A 22,839-nucleotide genomic window follows, 5' to 3' on the forward strand; every position below is an offset into this window, starting at 1 on the left:
AGTCCACGGATCCATGATTGTCCTTGAAAAAATTATCAACTGTCTTCACCAGTGCGCTGCGCATCTTGGGGTCTCGAAAGTACCAAGGGTTAATAGGAGCCACCCTTCCCCCTCCCTCACGGCCGACATCCAGCCTGACCCACACTGGCGAATGGTCCGATATACCACGCGCCATGTGCCTGGCCTCGGACACCAATGAGGCGTGCGCAGCCAGAGTGAGCAGGTAATCAATCCTAGAGAGGCTACCATGCGCCCCGGAGTGGAAGGTGTATTGGCTCTGTGTGGGGTGCCGGAGCCTCCAGCAGTCTATCAGGCCGTGTGTCTAGAAAGTCCGGAAGCCACTTCTGAGCTCCCCCTATGTCTCTGGGCGGGTATCTATACAGCAGCCCAGAGCCGACAGCATTGAAATCACCCCCCACCACAAGCATACCCCCCGGGAGATCCAGCAAGGCCCTACCCAGATCTGTAAACGTGGAGGCCTGCAGGGCCGGCGGGACATAAACCGAAACTAAAACCAAAGTTCTTCCCTCCCACCGCCCCGCCACCGCCACAAACCTCCCCCTATCGTCAACAATGGTGGAGTCCACCTCAAATGGTAACGAGGCTCTGACTAGGATGCCCACACCCCTGGACCCAGAGGAGAATCCCGAATGAGCTATGAATTTATAACCCTTCCTATTAAGAGCATAGCACGTGTTACCTTATAAGGTGCGTCTCCTGCAGTAGGGCGACATCCGGCAATGACCGTTTCAAGAATTGCAAAACAATCCCGCGCTTAATGCGATCCCCCAAACCATTAACATTCCAGCTAATAACACTTAAACCCCTACCCCCCATCCCCACACGTAAAGAGGCCCTCCCCACACCCGAAGAGCCACCATGGAACAGTCCTGAAAATAATCACTACGCCTTGCAGAAACGAACCCCCCAACAACAAACCCAAAATCCCAACTATCCCCCCCACCCTGCACCCCTGCTGCAGCTTACAAAGCCCCCCCAACTTGCAGTGTGCCTGTCGCCCTACCAAACCCAAAATCTACAAAAAGTACCCTAAGGGAGGAAAGAGCTCCCCTCGTCCTCCCACAACCCTCCGTATTTACTGCATTCTGTTCAAGTCATTAGCTAGAGACAAATCGAGTCAGTCCGGTTCCGAAGACCTCAACCTTGTTCATCCCGGCCACTGTCCCCGTCTGCGGCAGTGACCTCTCCCGTCCGTCGTCGGGGCAGAGCGTCCACCCATTCATCGGCCATGACAGGCGACTCAAAGAAGAATGTTCGGTCTTCGTACACCACACGTAGTCTGGCAGGGAAGAGCATGGCATATTTCAGTTCCCTCTCCCTAAGCCGCCTCTTCACCCCCAGGAAGCCCTGCCTCTGCACCTGCACCTGCTGGGTGAAGTCAGGATAGAAATTCACCGACGCGTTCTGGAAGGGGACCGGGCCCGTCACCCTCGATGCTTGCAGGATAGCGTCCCGATCTCGAAAATGAAAGAGCCGGGCGACAATCGGCCTCGGTGGGGCTCCCACCTTGGGCCTCCCACCCGGCACTCTATGGGCCCTCTCAACTGCGAAAAACTTCCCAAGACCCTTAGGCTGCAGATGGTTAAGCACCAAGTCCTCCACGAGCAGGTCTACCGAAGTCTCGTCCGAGGACTCCGGGACCCCGATAACGCGCACGTTGTTGCGCCTGGCCCGGCTCTCAAAGTCCTCCAGCCGACGGGCGGCGAGATCACTCTCGGTCCGCAACTTACGGACCTCGGTCTGTAGTTCCGAGACATCATCAGCGAGGCCCGTGGTCTTGAGGTCCAGGGTTTTAACTCGTTCATTTGTTTTGCCCAGATCCGCGCGGATCAGATTAACGTCCACCAAGATGGTATCCACTTTGTGCGCCAGGGCATCAAACTGTCTCCCAATCGAAGTCTGCAGCCCTTCGAGCGCGCCCATGACATCCTGCAGCGAGAGCTCCGGGGCCAAGGGTGAGGCAGTCTTCTGTGTATCCGGCGACTGGCTCGGTCCACCCGGTGACCCCTTCTGCTGGGCATAGCGGTCCATATTATTGGCTTGAGTATAGGCTCCCCGCCTGGTGGCCTTAGGCTTCAGCCGATCCACCTCTGCTTTGCCCGACATGGTTGGTTCAAGCAGGTCGGTTCAAACAGGACGGCCCTCTCTCAGCGAAAGGAATCAGGAGTGCTCAGTCCTGCGATGGGCCGCCAGAGTAGCGTGCAGAGCGTCCAAATGATAATAAAGCAGCCGAGAGCACTCCCTGGGCAGGGCAAACAAAGGGCGAGAAAGTGAAAGTGAAAGGATGGGGACCTCCGTCCGGTAGTTCACACCTCGCCTGGCCGCTGTTGTTCAATTAGAGGTCGGGCATCCTGCCAACTCTAGCCCCTGGCATCCCTCGGAGATAGGCCTCAATCCTCCGCCATGCGTAACTCCGGTTCCCGGTGGGCGATCCGACCTCGGGTAGCATCAATCGCCTCCCTGACAAGTCATCTGCACGATGCCATGCATACAGACAGGATTAGAGACAGGATAGTCGACGGAGGGCACGAGGGTCTCGGGAGCTCAAAGCTCACGCGGCCATCTTGGTCAAGCGCTAGGCTCCTCCCCCCTCATTTTTCTTTTTTAAATGCATCATGGTTTCCTTTAAGGAAAACGTGTTGCATTTCAGAGAAAAAAAATAGTTTTATTTAAAAAGCAATCACAAACATTGTGGTCTGCTGACCTTAGCAGACCACAATCCCTGTGATTACAGGCCATTCCCAATGATTCGCAAATTGCAACTTACCGTATGAATATTAATGAGGTAGGTCATTTGCGACCCCATTGGGAATTGCCAAATGTGTCTGTAACACATTAGTACATTTCATTTTGCGACTTGATAATTGCGAGTCGCTAAAAAGCTCAATTTGCGAGTCGCAAAATGAAATGGTCATTCATCTGGCTCCAAGTGCCTGGAAAACCAGGTCCTAATTCATAAAGTTTCATCTACGAGTCGGCGCAACATGTGCTTAGAGTACTCCTCAATTTCCAGGAATAGGTCACACCTCCTCATGGAAGAAAGTTTTGTAAATCAGTCCCATTATGAGTTGTTGTTGGTTGCTGTTGTGCCCTAAGCCCTACTAAAGGTGAGGGTGAGAAGGTACTTCCCATGTGAACCTATGCAGATCCAGTGCGGCTGGCAGAGTCCCTTCAAGCCCAATGTCATTGTTTTATGATTGGTTGCCAGAAGTCCAATGTTTTCTCACAAGATGTAAGAGCCATTAAGTTTATCCAGTGTAACCGAGTGCCTTGAACCATTCTGTCACTATCTTCAGGTCCAAAAGAAGGTTGCTTCGAGAAATCTTTAAGCATACTATATAAATCCGACATTCCGACATAAAAACAAGCAACCTAAAAAAATGAAAAAACATTACAGTATTCAAACAATATGTTATTTTGATTCATGTTGAACTCATTATATGATCATATACTGATTATTTGTTTCTCTTTAAATGTGTAGGTCATTATACTATTAATGATTCTCTGGTGAAAGAATCACCCAAAATCATCAAGTCTTCGTTTAAATCTAAAACCTTACGAGACAGTTGGGCTGGCCACTCAGCAAATCCCGGACCAGCATCCTACCATCCATATGAATCATCTGAACCAGGGCAAAAGATAATATATCCGTGAGTTCTGCTTCTAATCTATCTATTCACTTGTTTATTGGACGAGCATCTAAACACCATCAGCAAACTACTCTCCTCTCTGCTGAAGGCACCGAAGTGCGTATCTTATGCCATGTATTAGTGTTGCCAACTCCATGTGCGGATGTCGCTAACTCAACTTACAATGAACAGCCAAATGTACTAACCTTTTTATGGTCACAAACACTAAGAGTTTGTGACTACAAAACTGTTTTTCCTATGTATCTATCCCATGTTAGGAGTCTGTCGACTCCTAAACCGGGATTGTGACTAGATATCTCTTCAGTATTAGGAAGGATTGTGGCTTAGGTGTCCCTCACAATTACCAAATGTGTACTATATGTAGAAAATGTTTCTAGGTAATTAAGCAGCGGCCTCCGCTACCACTGCCAACTCTCAGAGAAACCTTTAAAAAAGAGAACTTCTTTTTTTAAATTAGCCTCATTTTGAGGCAGTGCTAAATAACATTTCTTTATTTAAAAGTGGTCACAGACATGGTGGTATGCTCAGCCTTGCCGGGCACCATCTCTCTGACTCTTCTGATAGAGTGATAAGCAATTTGTGACCTATCTAATAAAGATAAATTAAGTAGGTCAGATTGTGATCCATTCCCATTAAAAGTTTAGAAACTGGCCAATTAGAATATAGGTCGGGTCACAAAATTCTCTACTAGTCCAGAAATACTGGCCTTAATTTGCAACAGTTTTTGTGACCCGCATAATGACATATCTGGCCCCTCACTCATCTGCATTTTTTTGCTTGTTCTGCAGAACTGATGGGCCTTCCAAGGTGTAACCTCAGCTCAGGATATTCCCAGGGAACCAAATTAGCATTGGAAAGAATTTCACTCCCACTGTCAAACCAGTAGAATGTGCATTCTGAGTGGTTGGGTTACAAGGAAGAACTTTTAACCTTTCGCAAAATATATTTTTGAAAAAGAATTAAGGAAGTCAACTTATGTCTAGAGGTTTTGTACCCAAACCTCTTTATCTTCCAAAACGGACAGGATTGGCTTTGCCACCAATGGGAACTTAGTACGTTTTTGTGATTCCTTATTTAGGGTTAAATCATGCAATGACCTGTAGACCATGTTGCTGGCAGTCCTAGATGCTGTAGGAAGTTTGAGAGAAGTGGAGGGAAAAGTTAACATATACCTCTTACTTACCTTAAGACCTGCACAGTGTCTGTTGACACCTTCAGTTCACATACACATGTTTTCTTAAGGGGAGTGGAATAATAACATATATGTCAGTAGTTGCAGGCCACATTCAATGTAACAGTGTCTCTGTAACCGCCATGAAGCTCTAGTTCTCCAGTACAGATTTATATGGTGACAGGGGCAAATTCAGGCCTTTGGCTCCATTGTAGATACAATAATGAGGGTTGTGAGGATTGTGGTGTGTTATATGGTATGGTATGGTATGGTATGGTATGATATGGTTGTGTTACATTAACATGTAATATACTCACAACACAAACCATCTTGGGTCCAGTCAGGCTCATTTGTAAAACTGTAGCTGTGGCTTTAAGCAGTAAGGCTTAAACAAAGGAACTAGTGTGAAGCATTTAAAAGCAGCAAACAACAAAATAAGAAAGTCACACAAAACAAACAAAATCTGACACCAATTTATAAAAATAGATAATATTTTTATGAATTTTAGACACCAAGATGAGCAAAATCAACAGGAGGTTCTAGAGATATAAATTTTAAGTAAAACATAAATCTCAGCTTTTTAGTCCAAAGTACAGACAAGCATTGGTAACAGTAGAGTTTTAAAACTTTTGAAAAGTTTGAAAGAGTTGTATTTTGCTACCCCGGCCCAACTGGGCAACCAGTTCCAACAGGGAGAAGGTCAGGGTGGTGGATAGTGAGTATTTGGACAATTACGTGGTCACCAAAGCAACTTCAAGTCTAGTTACACACTTTACATCAAGACCTCCATAGACTTCAATGGATGGTCCTGATGCTGGGGATGCAGGATACTGAGGATGCTGAGAGATGCTCTGGGTATTGTGTGGTCGATGGGGGCCTTCCTGGACGTATTCCTCGGTTTACGGGTAAGCTGGGGCGAATATGGCCACAGGGGTCAGGTCCCTCGAAATCCTATTTGAGCAAGTAGAAGCTTAGCAGCAGCTGAGGTACCGATCTTTGATCAGAGTGGGTTTAGCTGTATCCTTTGGTGAGGGCTAGTGTCTGTCTATGGTGACCAATCCACACCCTGGCAAATCTCGTGAGTCTGGCAGACATAGGTGCAACGTTCGAGTTTGGAGTGGAGGTCTTCTTGTCTGCACATCAGCAGCGATTCCTTGAGAGTGGCTACTGACTGGCCAGGATAAGCGAATTTAGCTTTCATGGCCCTGGTGCTGGAACACCAACTGACCCTTGGAGTCACTACATTAGTCTGGGGCTCAGGAGCAACGTTTCCTTAAGCCAGACCCAGTCCTCCCTTTCTTAGCCCAATGAGTAGCAGGTACAGTCCAGTGGTTGATGCAACCTTCCTTGCCAGCTGCAGGGCTCAGCAGGGAAGCCCTTCTTTGGGCCTCTCCCTGTTCCAAATGTGACCTGAGGTTCAGGGGGTCAGGGGTGCCATAATTATGCCCAGAAAGTACCCGAGGGGGATCATGCCATTGCCAGGCAATGGACTACCAGGATTCCTCCTGCCCTATGACAACTTCCTGCTATGTGGGGAATCTAGACATCCCAAAGTGCACTATTCGGCCAAATTTCAAGAAGTCTGAACCCTTCCTAGGATGATTGGAGCTTGATAGCCCACCATAGAGGTGGGGCTCCCTGTGGCCTACATGTCCACAAAAAAAAATGCTTTGGCAACTGGTTTCCCCTTTATGTTCCCTCCACCAGCACGTCTGCCTGAACAAAAGGACAGCCCAGCATTAGTGTGATCGCCATTTGCCCACCAAAGGCGGCTTCCCCTTTGAAGCTCACCTACTGGGCCAGGACCCTGTTGGCTTACTGCAAGGAGGAGACAACACTTACCTCTGTGGCAGGCCTCTATTGTTCCTGAGTCTGGGAGTCATTCACACTACTCCACAGGAGGGCAGAACATTGTCTGGTGCCCAGCAACTGTGGCAACTTTCTAAAAGTGAAATAAATTTGACTTGCTCACCAAGTTGGATTTAATGCTGCGATTAATATGATACCTTGAAGTACCCATGTTAGTAGTCACATTCAGAAGTTAGCAGGATTTAGATGTCAGTCTGTAATGCTGTGTTAGCCAATAGGGCTACTAGCTTTTCCACAGTAAAATAACAATTTGGAAGCTTTACTCTTAGGACACATTAAAGTATATGGCCCACTTACGACTATACATCTTCATGCCTTAGGGCTTGATATGCCTTCTTTAGAAGAGACTTACATATATTGTTAAAGTAAGTGGGGGCTTTGCCATTGGTTTAAATTGTAAAGTCAAACTAACAGTTTCAAAACTGCCCTTCCAGGCTGCAGTGGCACGTTGGGAGCCATTTTGTGCTTTGGCACATATAGGGTTGTCCAATCAGTACTGCAGCCGTGATTGGACACCCTAACTTACCTACCCTGAGTACCCTTGGTACACTAGAGACTTATAAGTAATTAAGCTTAAGCCAATTGGGCGTAGCCAATTCAACATACATTTTGTAAGGGGTTAGAACACTGGCACCGAGGTCTGGTTAGCAGGCCTTTGTGCACTCTCAGAGCCGATAAACCAGCAGCATCAGTCCAAACTTTGGGGATGTTCATGCATAATGAAGCTTTCCTTATAAGGGTACAATCAAGCAATCAGAGCATCTTGGGTATTAAACTGCACAGATGTGAATCCGGATATCCACATCCAGGCAGTTCACCTTCCTGGCCCCTAACACACACCTCTACTTACCTGTCTATTAAAATCTTATTGTCTGCGTACCAGAATTCACAGTTCTAGTATGTATGCCTGACGCCTCTGTCTCCTTTGTTTGGCTCAAGATTTTGCTAACTGCAGTTTGGGTCATACTGTCAACAGATGTTTATTTAACTCCTGTCTTTCAGTCCATATTTTGTCTAGTTGCTCTCTTGGCTACACCCTTACCTAACCCATTGCTTGCTTTATGTTCATCTAATTTTACTTAGCCAGTGCCTTCAAGTAAACTGCTTAATGCAAAGGACATGTTCATGTCAGTTTTTCAAAACCCTACTGATTGGTTATTGACTTAATGTCTGCTTACTAAACTTCCTACACTTTAGGTATATATATGTTAGCAAAGCTTTAGATGCCATTACTGTGTAATGTTAAGACATTCTATGATGATCCACTGCCCATACTCCTCCAGGATTGGCTGAACACGAACTTTGAACCTTAAAATGTAATCTTCTTTGTGCCAGCACTGCTGGTCATGCATTACAGTCTAGATGTTTACCATTTCGCTATGGCCTTTTTTGATCTCCATTATACTGGACGTATTGACTTTAACATGCATTATGATTATATACTTGGCTTCTTACATTGTGGGATGTCTACATATTTGATGCATCTAGATGTTCCATGTTCTATGTGCCTTCACTGCCTTGGGCATTGCTGACAGTCCCCTTCTTAGGAAAATTACCTGGTGCTCAGGCTCTCTCAAATAAGTATACATGACATAATGAAATGAACTGTGGCCAGATGCGTCGTCATTGATCTTACTGAAAGCCTGACATGAAGCAGTGCGCAAGGTCTGTTAGTGAGTTCCCATGCCGTAGACTAAGTTGCAGTGTCGAAGCCCATTCAGTCTCCGACTGGCACAGGAGAAAAGCTATTGGACTGGACAATGGTGTTTTTTTAAAATGAAATTGCCCATATGATGGTGATTTGTCATGAGTTATCTCTTTCGCCCAATATTCAGCTCCATCGCCTAGTTGCCATTGATACCCAGATTTTAACTACCTTTTATCAATCAATCAATCAATCAGTAGATTTGTAGAGCGCGCTACTCACCCGTGGGGGTCTCAAGGCGCTGAAGGGAGGGGGTGATCTGCTACTGCTCGAATAGCCAGGTTTTGAGGTGTTTCCTGAAGGTGAGATGGTCCTGGGTCAGTCGTAGGTGTGCGGGAAGGGAGTTCCATGTCTTGGCGGCTAGGTAGGAGAATGATCTGCCTCCAGTGGTGGTTCTGCGAATCCGTGGGACGGTGGCGAGGGCGAGGCTGGCGGAGCGGAGCTGGCGGGTCGGAGTGTAGAATGAGAGGCGGCTGTTGAGGTATTCGGGGCCCATGTTGTGGAGTGCTTTGTGTGCGTGGGTGAGGAGTCTGAACGTGATCCTCTTGCTGACGGGGAGCCAGTGCAGGTTTCTCAGGTGGGCGGATATGTGGCTGTGGCGAGGGATGTCGAGGATGAGTTGTGCGGAGGCGTTCTGTATGCGCTGAAGTCGTTTCTGGAGTTTGGCTGTAGTTCCTGCGTATAGGGCGTTCCCGTAGTCCAGTCGGCTGGTGACGAGGGCCTGGGTGACCGTCTTTCTGGTTTTGGTAGGGATCCACCAGAAGATTTTCTGGAGCATGCGCAGGGTGTTGAAGCATGAGGATGAGATGGCGTTGACTTGTTTGGTCATTGTGAGGGAGGAGTCCAGGATGAATCCCAGGTTGCGTGCGTGGTCCGTGGGAGTCGGTGCGGCGCCCAGCGCTGTGGGCCACCAGGTGTCGTCCCAGGCGGATGGGGATTGACCGAGGATGAGGACTTCCGTTTTGTCTGAGTTCAGTTTCAGACGACTGAGCTTCATCCATTCCGCGACGTCTTTCATTCCTTCCTGGAGGTTGATTTTGGCGGTTGCTGGGTCTTTGGTGAGGGAGAGTATCAGCTGGGTGTCGTCGGCGTAGGAGATGATGTTGAGGTTGTGTTTGCGTGCGATGGCGGCGAGGGGGCTCATGTAGATATTGAAGAGGGTTAGGCTGAGCGAGGAGCCTTGGGGTACGCCGCAGATGATCTCGGTGGCCGCGGAGCGGAAGGGAGGGAGGCGGACTCTCTGGGTTCTGTCGGAGAGGAACGAGGTGATCCAGTCCAGGGCTTTTCCTTGGATCCCAGTGTTGTGGAGGCGGGTTATTAGGGTGCGGTGGCAAACGGTATCAAAGGCGGCTGAGAGGGCATTGGAGGATGAGAGCGGTTGTTTCCCCGTTGTCCAGCAGGGTCCTGATGTCGTCGGTGGCTGCGATGAGGGCAGTCTCGGTGCTGTGGTTGGCTCGAAATCCGGACTGGGATGGGTCCAGGTAGTTGTTTGCCTTGAGGAATGCAGTCAGCTGTTTATTGACGATCTTCTCGGTGACTTTTGCCGGAAAGGGAAGAAGAGAGATGGGGCGGAAGTTCTTGAGGTCTTTTGGGTCCGCTGTGGGTTTCTTCAGAAGGGCGTTGATCTCTGCGTGCTTCCAGCTCTCTGGGAAGGTGGCTGACGTGAGGGAGTTGTTTATGACGTTCCGGAGGTGGGGTGCGATGATGGTGTTGGCTTTGTTGAAGATGTGGTGGGGGCATGGGTCAGAGGGGGAGCCAGAGTGGATGGTGTTCATGATGTGGGTGGTGTCTTCAGTGCTGACGGGGGTCCAGGCGCTGAGGGTGGTGGAGGGGGCGCTGGTTTGGTGACTGGAGGCGGAGTCTGGGCGCCGAAGCTGTCGTGTATATCGGCGATCTTGCGGTAGAAGAACGTGGCGAGGGAGTTGCAGAGGCCTTGCGACGGTGTGATGTCGTTGCTGCTGGCACTGGGGTTGGAGAGCTCTTTTACGATGCTGAAGAGTTCCTTGCTGTTGTGGGTGTTGTTGTCCAGCCACTCTTTGAGCGATGTCCTTTTGGTGGTGCGGATCAGCTGGTGGTGTTCGCGAGTGGCGTTCTTGAGAGCTGTCATGCTCTCTGTCGTCCGTTCGTGGCGCCAGGTTTTCTCGAGAGTTCGGCAGGATTTCTTTGATTCTTTGAGGGCGTCAGTGAACCATGTGGTTTTCCTGTTGCCGGCCTTGCCTGGGGGGTTCTTTAGTGGAGCAAGGGCATCGGCGCAGTTGGTGATCCACTGTGCGAGATTGTGGGCTGCGTTGTTGGTGTCAGAGGTGTTGGTTGGTGGGTTCTGGCTCAGTGATGTAGTTAGCTGGTCTGTGGTGACTTTGCTCCAGCATCTGCGGGGATCTGTTGCGGGCGGTGGTGGGATGTAGTTTTCTTGAAGGTGAAATGGATGCAGCTGTGGTCGGTCCAGTGTAGTCCGGTGGAGTGGCTGAAGGAGACGTGGTTACTGGTGGAGAAGATGGGGTCGAGCGTGTGTCCGGCGTAGTGGGTGGGGGTGTTCACCAGTTGCTTGAGTCCGAGGTTGGCGAGGTTGTCGAGCAGGGTGGTGGTGTTGTTGTCGTTATTGTTCTCCAGGTGGAAGTTCAGGTCCCCTAGGAGGATGTATTCTGATGAGGCGAGGGCATGCGGGCTGATGAAGTCGGCGATGGTTTCACTGAATTGTGTGCGCGGGCCCGGGGGTCTGTAGATGAGAGTTCCTCTGAGGGTGGTCATGGGGTCGGTGTGGATCTGGAAGTGTAGGTGTTCGGCGACGGTAACGGTGTCTTCGGTGTTGGTTGTGACGCTGATGGTGTTCCTGTAGATGATGGCGATTCCTCCACCGGTTTGGTTGACGCGGTCCTTGCGGGTGATCTTGTAGCCGTCCGGGATGGCTACGGCGATGTCGGGCGCTGAGGAGGCGTTCATCCAAGTTTCCGTGAGGAAGGCCACGTCCGGTGCTGTTGTATCGAGGAGGTCCCAGAGTTCGACGGCGTGCTTGTGGATGGAGCGGGTGTTGAGTAGGATGCACTTGAGGTGGTTGTTGTTGTTGCTTGGTCCAGGGTGTGGGGTGCCGGTTCGGAGGCAGGTGAATTTGCAGGCTTGGCAGGTGAAGGGTCCGTGGGTGCGCCTCTGGGTAGCTCGGTAATATGAAATTGACTCCCAGATCTTGTTTAGGCCTGAACAGAAAGCAATGATTACCTAAAATGTCCCTTCTTTTTAGGAAGCTGCTTATAAATGTCTCACACATTAAGGAAATGAGGGACTGTTTCTCCCAGTAGCTGAAGCAGTTTCAATTGATGTGCTATCTTGGGGTTAGTCTGCCCAGCAAACAAATTATCTAATATTCACACAGACATTACAAAGAGGTAGACTATAAGATGGCCTCCAACTTCTGAGGTTGCTACATATGATAGTTCAACTATTTACATGTTTTGGCTCCAGTCTACATCTGTTCCCATACACAAGTGTAGGAGTGATGGTTGTGTAAATGCTCCATATTAAAAGGATTAAGAGAATTAAACTATTTAGGCTTGTACCAAATATTTTATAACCAAATATGGGCTTTATGAACCATATTCTTTCAGCTTTGATCACATCAGGACCAAGTGTATGCATGCTCATCTTCTTCCTCCCATAAGATCCAAGAGTACAAAGTCCTTTCAAGTCACTATCGTGACATAGGGTAAGAGCATAATGACACATAAACACTCATTCACTTTTAGTAACATCCTTTCTGAACCTTGTCAACCCTGTTCCCTATCTCTTGAGTATTTCCTACTGGTCTTGCTATTTTGTTCACTGAGAAGGCAAGAAGGGAAATAGTGGAGGTTTCAATGCACTGCATTTTGTGCTCGAAATTATCATATGCAAGTTATTGTAATCAGTAGCGGCTGGCAACATTGAAATATGGTGCGACGTGATGCCCAAAAAACTCACCTTATATATGTTACGTTTGCTGGCCACAGGGTCTGGTTGCCGTCTCTCTCTTCTGGCGCTCTCCTTGGTGTCTAGAGGCAGAAAGGGAGGGACTTTTTCCGTTGTGCCACGTAAATCCAACCAATCCTGGAGCTACAGCGCAGCTAACCCAGTGCTCACTTCGAGGCTGGGGGCCTGCTGCTGAAATTATTCGGTTGTTTCTCAGCCCTGGGTTTGCAGGCTCTGAAGTGCACATGTCAGATTGGCCGGCTGTAGGCAGCCGGCCAATCTGAAATGTGCACTGGCAGGGGGCTGAAATAATAGTGCAATTGCACTAAACACCCAGCCCCGTCCTCATGCTATAGTAGCCCGAGCCTGCTACACATAATAAAATGGTATTTATTACTATTTTATGAATGTGTGTGCCTGCTGCGCTGGCAGCAGACAGGGCAACGCTCCTCCGCCGTAACGGAGGAGTAGCGGCTGAGTGTAATAGTCCAATTGTAAAGCACAGTGTTCATGGATTAGAACAGTAGTTTTTAAACTTTTGACTTCTGATGACCCCTACTAAATCACTACAGGATGCCAGGGACCCCAGGCCTTTATCTCCCCACATCATTCTGATATCCTCCAATTTCATGTTTCACACATTATTGCTTTCTTCTTCTGCATCCGCATTTCACTCTCTCCTTCTGCATGTACTCCCTGGCATCTCACTCCCTTCACCACCCCCTACACACACAACATAACCCACCCATTCAACTGTAAACATGTTGGCCCTGTCAATATTTCAATAGCTTTGAACCTCCTTCACACACCATCACATACAATCACAGTTACAATTGGCACATGCCACCACTGCTGTGTGCGTGGTGCAGAGAGATCATGAATTGGATGTTGAAGTAGTTTGAACACCTTAATGACCTGCTGAGAAACTCATTCTGCCTTCTGCCTTAGCTCCAAACCTTTCATTTATGCGGTGGGGGGATATCTGACTTCCAGTTCTAATTTTGGGAAAGGCAAATTATTAACTTTTCTTAAACGTTGGTTCAGAATATTAGGAAACCAGTATTGCTGGATGCAAAGATGTATCAAACTGAACCTCATCGTAGAGCTCAAGACTAGAAAATGCTTTCACCAGTTGTTTGGTCTATGCTTCGTATCAGCAACAATGAACATAAAACTGCGGTGCTCTGAACTTCTCCTTTTCGTAATACGTTTACAACCATTGGAATTGTGAATAAAAAATATCTCTTGATGATCAAGATTCCATCTTGCTCTCTGCCAAGGCCAGTACACTATTTACGGAAGATGCTTTTGCTGATGTTTGAGGTCATACTATAAATGGAGCAAGTTCGAACTACCGCAAGTCCCAGCATCTTGTTTTGTAACATATATTTAGTGCTATGATAATCCATCGAGGTGATGAAAGGAATGCATAGCTGATTGTGTGGGTATATGTGAAGATTACCAGTATGGCCCACATGACTTTTAGCATGCTTCTTCCCAAAATCCAGTCCCATTTTGTAGGGAAGTTATCCTTTTTGCCTGATCACCCCCATTTTCTAACTGTTGCTGGTGGTTACTGACTCAGAAGGTGCCATGTGCTCTGCTAACCAGGCTAGGGCCAGTGCTCTGTCCTCTAAAGATATATGGTAATTGGTATAATCCTAATTGGCAAACACAACCTAACTGTAAGTTCCTAGTATATGGTAAGGCATATAGGTTTAGAGACCCCAGTGAACTCAATACACACAAGGGTGTACTGCTGTGCCTTCTGGAGTCATTTTACAGCCAGGCCTGCCTTTCAGGCGGGTTTTTAAAATAAAACTATGTTATATTTTTTGTCTTTGGAATTAAAAGTACTTGCAAAGTTCAAAACTACCTTTCTATAGCCTTATTGCCCGCCATAGCGGACTATACCAGCTATTAAAGGCCCGCTGCAGCGTTAAAGGCCCGAGCCGAAGACCCAAAGTGATCTCAGGTCTCTGTACCACTCACTGGGTACAGGTGCATCAACACAAGCTCATCAGCTCAGTAGCTCAAGGGAGCCTTTTAAAACTGAAGGAGGGTGGGAGCACTCTGCCTCACATTCCATAACTCATTTTTCGCCAATGCATCATTGCGATTGTAGTGCATGAAAACACTTCAATAATTGTCTTTAGTTTTTCACTCTTGTTGGTGCAGCTTGTGCTGCGTAACTCTAGATATGTTTGTGGATTCATTTCTTCATCAGTACCGTGTAGATTCTGTGAAATGGGTAGGACTGTGGGTACTCTGCAGAACTGACTGTAGTGTAGTGCTTTCTCATGATAAAGGGACAATAATATAGCCTTATAGCCCGCCAAAGGCTTCAGGAAGCCTGAGGGGATTTGAATCCCCTTGCGCTCCCTGAAGGCTTTGTTTTATTTGTTAGAACATTCTACCCTCTAGTGGCAGAATGTTCTAATAGCCTTATAGCCCTTCGTAGCATGCTATACCAGCTATTAAAGGCCAGCTGCATCGTTAAAGGCCCGAGCCGAAGGAGTGTATCTCCTAGCTTTGTCAGTAGGATACTTTTGCCACTGGGCATTTATCAGGAAGACAAAGGAGTAAAGTCAAAGACATCCAGAAGTTCCAGGAATGAACAATAGGCCGTGTTAACTGTTAAGTGAGATCACACCTATGAGGTGCGTTTTTCTAGTGATCACCGACACAAATGTTGGGTAACCACATTCAGTAAACATATGGCGAATTCCTATCTGTTAATTGAGGTTACTTTGTAAAACATGCTTGTATGAAGCTCACCTTTTTGTGGCCTAACTGGTTTATTTCTGGGATATGGTCAATCTGAAATTTGGTCAGGAATGGGAAATGGGGGGAAGGGGCGTGGCCAGCCACTAACCAAGGTGGCTGTACACTGTGTGAGCCCCGCAGCCGCCACTGAATCATCCCTACTATCCGGGCCATATCCGACCTGTGTACACATAGAAATTGCCTGCCTGCTGCTGTGGAGACTGTGGCTTACTGCTGTGGACTTCCCGACACTCTCAGAGATTGTGGAGACGAGAGATCGGAGGACATCTTGAAAACCACGAGACAAACCTCTTAAGACGAGGGCCTGTGGCAGAGCTTGCGACGGGCCGACACTTTGCTGGTTCCCCCCTCCTGCATCATGGTGCGAGCTCCGCTTCGGAGGCCAGTGGTGCAGGCAGCAAAGGATTCTTAGTCGCAAAGACCCATGACTGCGGAGCCCCTGAGGTGGGGCTGAGTGAGAGCAATACTGTCCATGGAGCCAGCGGTGCCGTCCCAGTGGGCCACGGGTGCCGAGCCTCGAGAAGGCCCTGTGATACCTCTGCCTGCCGGACCTGTCCCTCGAACAACTATGGTGAGCAGACCCCTTGCTGTGAGACGGGAGAGTATAACTGTGACCATGGGGGTTGTGACTCCTCTCCTACCCCACATTTCTCCCCCGGCCTGACTCTGGTGTGCCGAGCTGCAGCTTGGCCTCCTGCTCTCTGCCGGCGGCCTGCTAGGTCTGAGATGCGTCAGAGGCCCAGAGCAACCATGATACCTGGGACCTTGACTATGGGTGAAAAGTGGAACCTGCAGGAGGAATGCTGTAACTGATGGCACAATTGATTGGGTCCATCGCCCGACTATGCTTTGCCTGGGCCTAGCCAGCCGGCTGAGGACATCCTGCGAGCCCCAGGGTACATTGGGTGCCCCTGCGTGATCGCAGATTATGGTGGCCACATATCTCTGTTGTGCCCTGGGTTAATGCTGAGAAAGACTTGATGACCTCCCCTCATTGATTGTTGGCACTCCCTGGGGCGGTTGCCATGAGGCCCTCCCTATTTAGATACACCACCACTGAGGAACGATGACCACTGCTGCACATCTCAGTCCAGCTTGTGAAAACTGATGAGACAGACAACACTCCTGGGGACGGACGTGCAAAGAGACGCACCTGCAGACCCTTGAATAAGTGGGCCACAAAACCTCTTGCAGCTTGGATGGGGGAGGCGACCCCACACTCATCTGTGGGGGAAAGAGAGCAAGGATCTGGTCACCCCTGCTTTGCCCCGTGCCCTCCCCAGAGTTCCTGGGCACATGGTTTGCATAGAGGCCGTAGACTCATGCAGACCAACAACCTTGGTAAATACACAGTTGTTATGGCACCGGCTGGTGGACCGAAGAGGGAGCAAGTGAGCACTACCATAGACCAGGAGACCTGTCCTCTTTCCGAACCTTCCTTATGCAAAATAATGGGCACAATAAAAGAACTTCTGGGCACGCTGGAACCTTAACTAGACACTGTCACAATTGATGTTAATCTACTGTGTGCAGATGTCTGAAATATCACCGAAAAAGTAACAGCAGCCACAATGAACATTATTGGTTTGCTTTCCCGAACGAAAAGAGTGGAAGAACAAGTTGAAGCGCTAATGAAACAGAATGCTGGTAATACGGGCCGCTTGCAGGACCAAGAGGGACGAGCCTGATGCAACAACATACGGGTCGTTGGGGTCTCAGAGGGAGCAGAGGGGCTAAGTACCAATCTCTTTTTGGAGGGCCTCATCCTAACGACACTCCGTCCGAAGAGTCTGCTGGAATATTTTTCAATTGAAAGAGCACATAGGGCACTGGGGACCCATCCGCAGCCGGGGGCACTTCCGTGCCCAATTATAGCAAGAGTGTTTAACTACAGGAATCAGGACGTGTTCCCCCAGGCGGTCCTAATTCATGGAGACCTCCTCTTTGAAAACATGACTATCCGCTTTTTTACTGACTTCACCCTTGAGTTGCAGCAAGAACGATGAAACTTTGACACAGTTAAGAAGGCACTTAGAGATAAGGAAATAAAGAACATGGGGCTGTATCCAGTCATTCCCTGAGTAGCAGCACAGGGTAAAACACTACATTTTACTTCGCCAGCCGAAGCCTGGGACTGGATGGAGGGTTGGAGAGTGGCTGGTTGAAAAGGGGCCGGAGAATGCAAGTCCCCACACTTGGACAGAGACCCTGAGGTGCCACGAACAGATCATTTTGTGGGACCGTGACCCCGAGACACCCACAAAAATACATAAGTGACTATCTGCATTTTACAATGGGACTGGTAAAATGGGGGCGGGTGGTGGGGGGAGATGCAAGCACTGGACACTGGACAATGTCATTGAGGTATACATGTATGGGTTGGGGAGATTGCCCTCATAGAGTATGATAAAGGGCACAGGATACATAGATGTTTTCAATGGTTATTACATTCAGGATATAGGGGGATTCCATACTGAATATATTGATCCTGAATCTGGTCACGTTGGCGGGAGCAGTGCACCCTTGCTGCTATATGCACATGTTAGGGCGACAGGCACTCTGCAAGTTAGGGCTGTGGACACTTCTAAACTCACGACGTAGGGACGCAGGGACACAGGGAAGGGGGTTTGAAATATTTTGCTTTATTACTTACCTTCCTGACTCATCACCTGAGGGTGGGGGGCTAGGGAGAGGGATGCCACAAAACAAACTGGATGAGTGACCAAAACAGGATGCCTCTAACCTTGGAGATCCCGACCCCATTCACACTACTCCCGCATACCAATGACAGGATATAAAAAGTGAGACTTGAATGCCTGGACATGGAATGTCAGTGGCCTAGGCAACAAAGTAAAGGGCACACTCGTCCTTCAATATTTGCAGCAACATGCTCCTGACCTAATACTCTTACAGCAAACACACCTATGGGGAAACCATTATAAAGCCCTTGATTGCTTTGGCTACTAATTACTGGGATGCGCGGGCTACTGTACATGAGGCACAGGTATAATCATCAGAAGGACTCTGCCATTCACCCCCTTACACACTTGGCAAGGTCCTCATGGATGTTATGTGGCCTTGACTGGGACCTGGGAAGACATTACATTAATCATTTGCTCTCTCTACATGCCGCAGAGGCTCCACTCCGTCATATTGCCGAGAGTGAGTGCCTTACTCCTAGAAATGTCTAAGGGTACCCTCATATTAATGTTATCATGGTGGCTGATATAGACAAGAGGAGCGGGGCCTCCACGTTGGCTGATGTGGGACCACTACCAGCCTTAGTGTCGGCGTTGGGCTTGACAGGCTTGTGGAGGGAGCACAACCCTCAACAACAACAATGCACATATTTCTCTGCCAAACACAGCAGCTTCTCCCGACTTGATTACATCTTTACGCACTGTGCCCAGGTGGGAGCTTTCAGGGCATCCACACATTATGCACATGGGATCTCTGACTAGTTCCCAGTGGGAGTTCTGCTGATAGTGCTGGTGTGTGACACCACCATTATCTTAAGGCTAGACCCATGGTTTCTCAGAGAACAGGAAATCAAGGAGAAACTCAGATCCACCATGGATCTTTATTTTTAGGAGAATCAGCAAACAGTCGCCTCTGTTTGTGTGTTATGGTAGGCATTCAATATGGTTCTTCGAGTTCAGGTCCAAGCTTTGATAATGGGGAAGAAGAAAAAGACCAGGGTTGAATGTGAGGCAATAGAAAAAGACATAGTAACCATAGAGAGAAGGGTCTTGGAGGAGGGAGGGACTGACCTGTGTCACCGGCTGCACCTACGCCAGCAAGATTTAAGGGTTCTGGCTGAAAACACAGTGCGTAGCCATGGTCTGGCGATGCAGAAACAACTGTATGACGTGGGGGCCACCAAACTCCTAGCCTAGTTAGAAAAAAGAGACAGAGATCAGTACGGGGAAATGGGCATATAGATAGACAGGGCGATTTACAAACCACCAATATGGCAATATCTGACACCTTTGCAACCTACTACGAGACACTATTTACTCCCACTAGTGCCAGGACTGATGCTGACTGTAAAGAGTTCCTAAAATAACTTGTTCTCTTGACACTTTCGGTCAGATCAGTCTAGCTTTATGCCATGTAGGAGCACCCCATTTAACCTGAAACCTCTGTACGGAGTGCTCAATATGACTGACCAGCCCTGTGCAAAGCAGGCAGTACTTATGGCCCTGGATGCCAAAATAGCATTTGATAGTATAGAAGGGCCCTATATCTTCGCCATGTTAGCCAGACTGGGATTTGGGCCGAAAATTCAGACTCCTCTACCAGGCCCCCCTGGCCCAGGTTCACATTTATGCGACAACGTCCCGTGCCTTCGCAATGAGAAAGGGGACTCATCAGGGGTGCCACCCTTTCACTCATAATCTTTGCCCTGGCACTTACGCTGCTTGCGGCCTAGATTAGGCAAGACATTGGGAATCAGAGCAGACAGAGGTTGGGAGGAGCATGTCACCCTCTATGTTGATGACACCCTCCTTTATGGTACACAACTATATTTCCCAGTGGCAGGCATCCTGACAATTTTTGATCTCTTTGGCCCAGAAGAAATAGCTTTACGGGCCAGGTTCCATCTAGTTTAGTTTAAGATTTTACATAGAACATTTTACTCAAGGATATTACTACATAAAATAGTCACGGCTGAGTCACCACAGTGCCTCAGAGGATGCGCCCAAGAGCGCACGCTCTTTCATACACTCTGGGCTTGCCCGATGATACAAGTGTACTGGTGCAAGGTCACTGAGGTGATGCCCCGGGTTGTCTCACAAAAGGTGCCCTTGGATGAAAATGGCTCTTATTGATGATGCAGGGGGAGGAACACTAGCCCAGATTAAAATTGGATCAAAATGGCGGCCGGGGTAGTGAAACGCAATATAGCAAGGACCTGAGGCTCTGAGACCCCCCTGAGTATAATGGAATGGGAATCTGACCTGGACTGGGTTGAAAGAGCAGAAGAAGTTGTTTATCGGAGCTGTGCCTGCCCCAAGAAATGGGAAAAGGTGTGGGGACCCTGGTTAGAATTTAAAGGCATTGATCCATGATAGAACCGGGGAGGTAAGGGGTGGAGGAGTGTATGCCTGAATAGTATTGCAAGTATTAAAAGTCCTATGTCGTCATCAGGCCATACAAGTTCCGATTGTGACTACATCACTGATTCACCAGTTGACCGGTAACTCGACACTGATTGGGAGGTGTATTCCTCTCCCGTATGTATTTTATGACGAATAATGTTTAAATAAAAATAGTTTTACAAAAAGAATGGGAAACAGATCTCCTGCAGCACATTACTACGACCAAAATGTCCGACAGGAACTGTGTTTTAAGCATACAAGCTTGTCCGAGCTGCACTTTCAAAGGTGACCTAGACAACCTTTTGCTTGAATCACAGAATCACTCTGGCCTACACAGACACACGGCATCAGTCACATATAAAATACTATGTAGCACTGTAACAGAAACATGGCAACATTACCCTAACCTGGTCACATAAACTGAATACGCATATTTCCATCGATTTTTTGTCCATATGGTGTAGTATTTGAAACAATTGCTGCTCGTGCGCGGTTCCACAGCAACACAGGTGTGAATAGTAAACAGGGCTCAATGAACACCAGCACAGCCCGCAAAGAGGGGCCTTTCTGTTAAGGACTTGCATTAGAAATGCAAAGCTGGGGGGGCGTGGCTTAACGCCAGCGGAAGATGGCGGACCTTCCGTGAGCTCTGTGAGACCGGCGCATCATCTGCCTGAATTATGCGAGCTTCGTGAACCCTCAGAGGTGGACAGCACGGATTTCATTGTCGGAACATCCTGGCTACATTGTGGCACCCTTCACTTTCTGCTAGGATCGTTCGTTAAAGGTATTTTGATGGTCGCGCTGCTTCCTCAGATGTAGCCGCCATTTTGTCACCGCGAGCTGACGCCTGTCATCTCCTCATGCTGCCGATATTTATGCGCGCGTCTTCACATGTAGCCACGTTTCTAGCTTTACCGCTGCTACTCACTGCAATATGCTCGCTTGTAATTCCTTTTAAGCACCAATGAAGATACTGGGCTGTTCTTTTGGCTGGACTTTTTGAATGGTGGTTATTATAGAGAGCTACCCTCTTGGCTCGCTGTGGAACTTGTTTATCACCTTGCAGCTTCTCTTCTCTCTACATTGGCTACCTATACCTTGTGATGCTGCATGTTCTTTCTGAATAAGTACTGCTTCTGCATGCCACTGACTGCTCATCTTTTAACTGAACTTTGCCATTTTGCGACGTGATCTATCTGTGGGCATTATACCTCCTCTTCTGACACTATATGGCCATTCTCTTCAGAGTCAGTTCGCAGTGGATTTTTATGGAGGAGAGGGGAGAAGGAACTTCATATGGATTTCTCTTATTTTGCAAGGGATGACATATGTACCTGTACCACTTGGCACGTTGTTGTGATGATGCTGGCGAAGCGTGGTTCACGCCAGATGAGTGTGGCGACGTCGGAGTGAGCTCCCGGAGCTGGCGTGCTGAATTTGCGCTCACAGGCTACTTGATGTGTCATTAATCAGAGGAGAGCTCCGCTGAATGCATTATTGTGTACCTTCAGGAATCTTCGTTTGCCGCTCTCCAGATCGGTAAGGCGTCGACTTTGCAAGGTGTAAACACAATTTTGAGGAGAGTTTTCACATTCAGGCGCCTTGTAAGGGGAGATATCTTACTGGACCACAACTGTGTTTCATCTCACACCTTTGTTGTTTCCTTCTACATCTGCGTGGCCTTGCTTGCTTTGCTTCGACTCAGCGTCGCTTCGACTTGTGGTGCCTACAGCCGGTCTTTCACACCTACCTGTCCTCCTTAATCTCAGGTTTCCTATATTTTCATCATTGACCAATTGCTTCGTTTAACTAACTTTCAGACTTTTCATGGGCAAACTCCGGAATTTAAAGCTGGCTACTTCTTCTCAACTCCCTGCGGACTCGGATTCAGATTCTCCTCCTCAGGACATGGTGGACGCCGCGGCACCAAAATCAGATTTAATACGAGGAGCTATCCCAAAAGCGCGCACCAAAGGAAAGCTGCCGACCTCTCTAGCTTCCTCTAAACTCCTGAAGAAAGATCCACCATCTCCAGAGAGTAATTCCTCATCCGCTTCCATGGATCTCATTTTGGAAGAACTTCGTGCGTTCAAACCCTTTATGGAAGCTACCACAAAGAATATGCAAGCTATGCAGGAAAAATGGTCATCTCTAGAGTCACGTGTTAAAATTTTGGAAACTTCCACAGACTCTTTACAATCCTCTTGCTCCCATATTCCGTCAATGGAGGCGGAGATAATTCTACTTAAGCGTCAGACAGAGGATTTAGAAAATAGGAATCGTAGGAACAATCTACGTTTGTATGGCCTTCCAGAACTTACAGAAGGGTCCAACCCCACCGTCTTCTTCCAATCCTTTCTTGCCAAAATCTTGGATGCTCCGGCCTTAACTTCCGTTAACATCCAAAGAGCTCATCGCCTCGGCCCGAAGGTCACCAGCAAGCCTAGAGGTGTCATTATGTTATTCCTGCAATTCACTGACCTCCTACAGGTCCTTTCAGCTGCCAAGCTCAAGAAGCAAATTATATGGGAAGGTCATCGCCTCTATCTTTCACAAGATGTCTCCAAGGCCACTGCAGATCGACGGAAGAAG

General features: G+C 48.3%; 1 protein-coding gene across 5 annotated transcripts in view; it reads left to right on the forward strand.

The window, feature by feature from the left end:
• Positions 1-22,839, forward strand: part of STPG1 (sperm tail PG-rich repeat containing 1) — a 264,699-nt gene that overhangs the window by 149,177 nt on the left and 92,683 nt on the right. For all 5 annotated transcript variants that reach the window (XM_085647846.1, XM_085647848.1, XM_085647849.1 and 2 more), the window contains one exon: positions 3,503-3,671. In XM_085647846.1, coding sequence (XP_085503972.1) covers positions 3,503-3,671 — 169 coding nt within the window. The remainder of the gene's footprint in view (positions 1-3,502; positions 3,672-22,839) is intronic.

The sequence above is a fragment of the Triturus cristatus genome, chromosome 3_2 (genome assembly GCF_964204655.1).
Source record: "Triturus cristatus chromosome 3_2, aTriCri1.1, whole genome shotgun sequence".
NCBI lineage: Eukaryota > Metazoa > Chordata > Amphibia > Caudata > Salamandridae > Triturus > Triturus cristatus.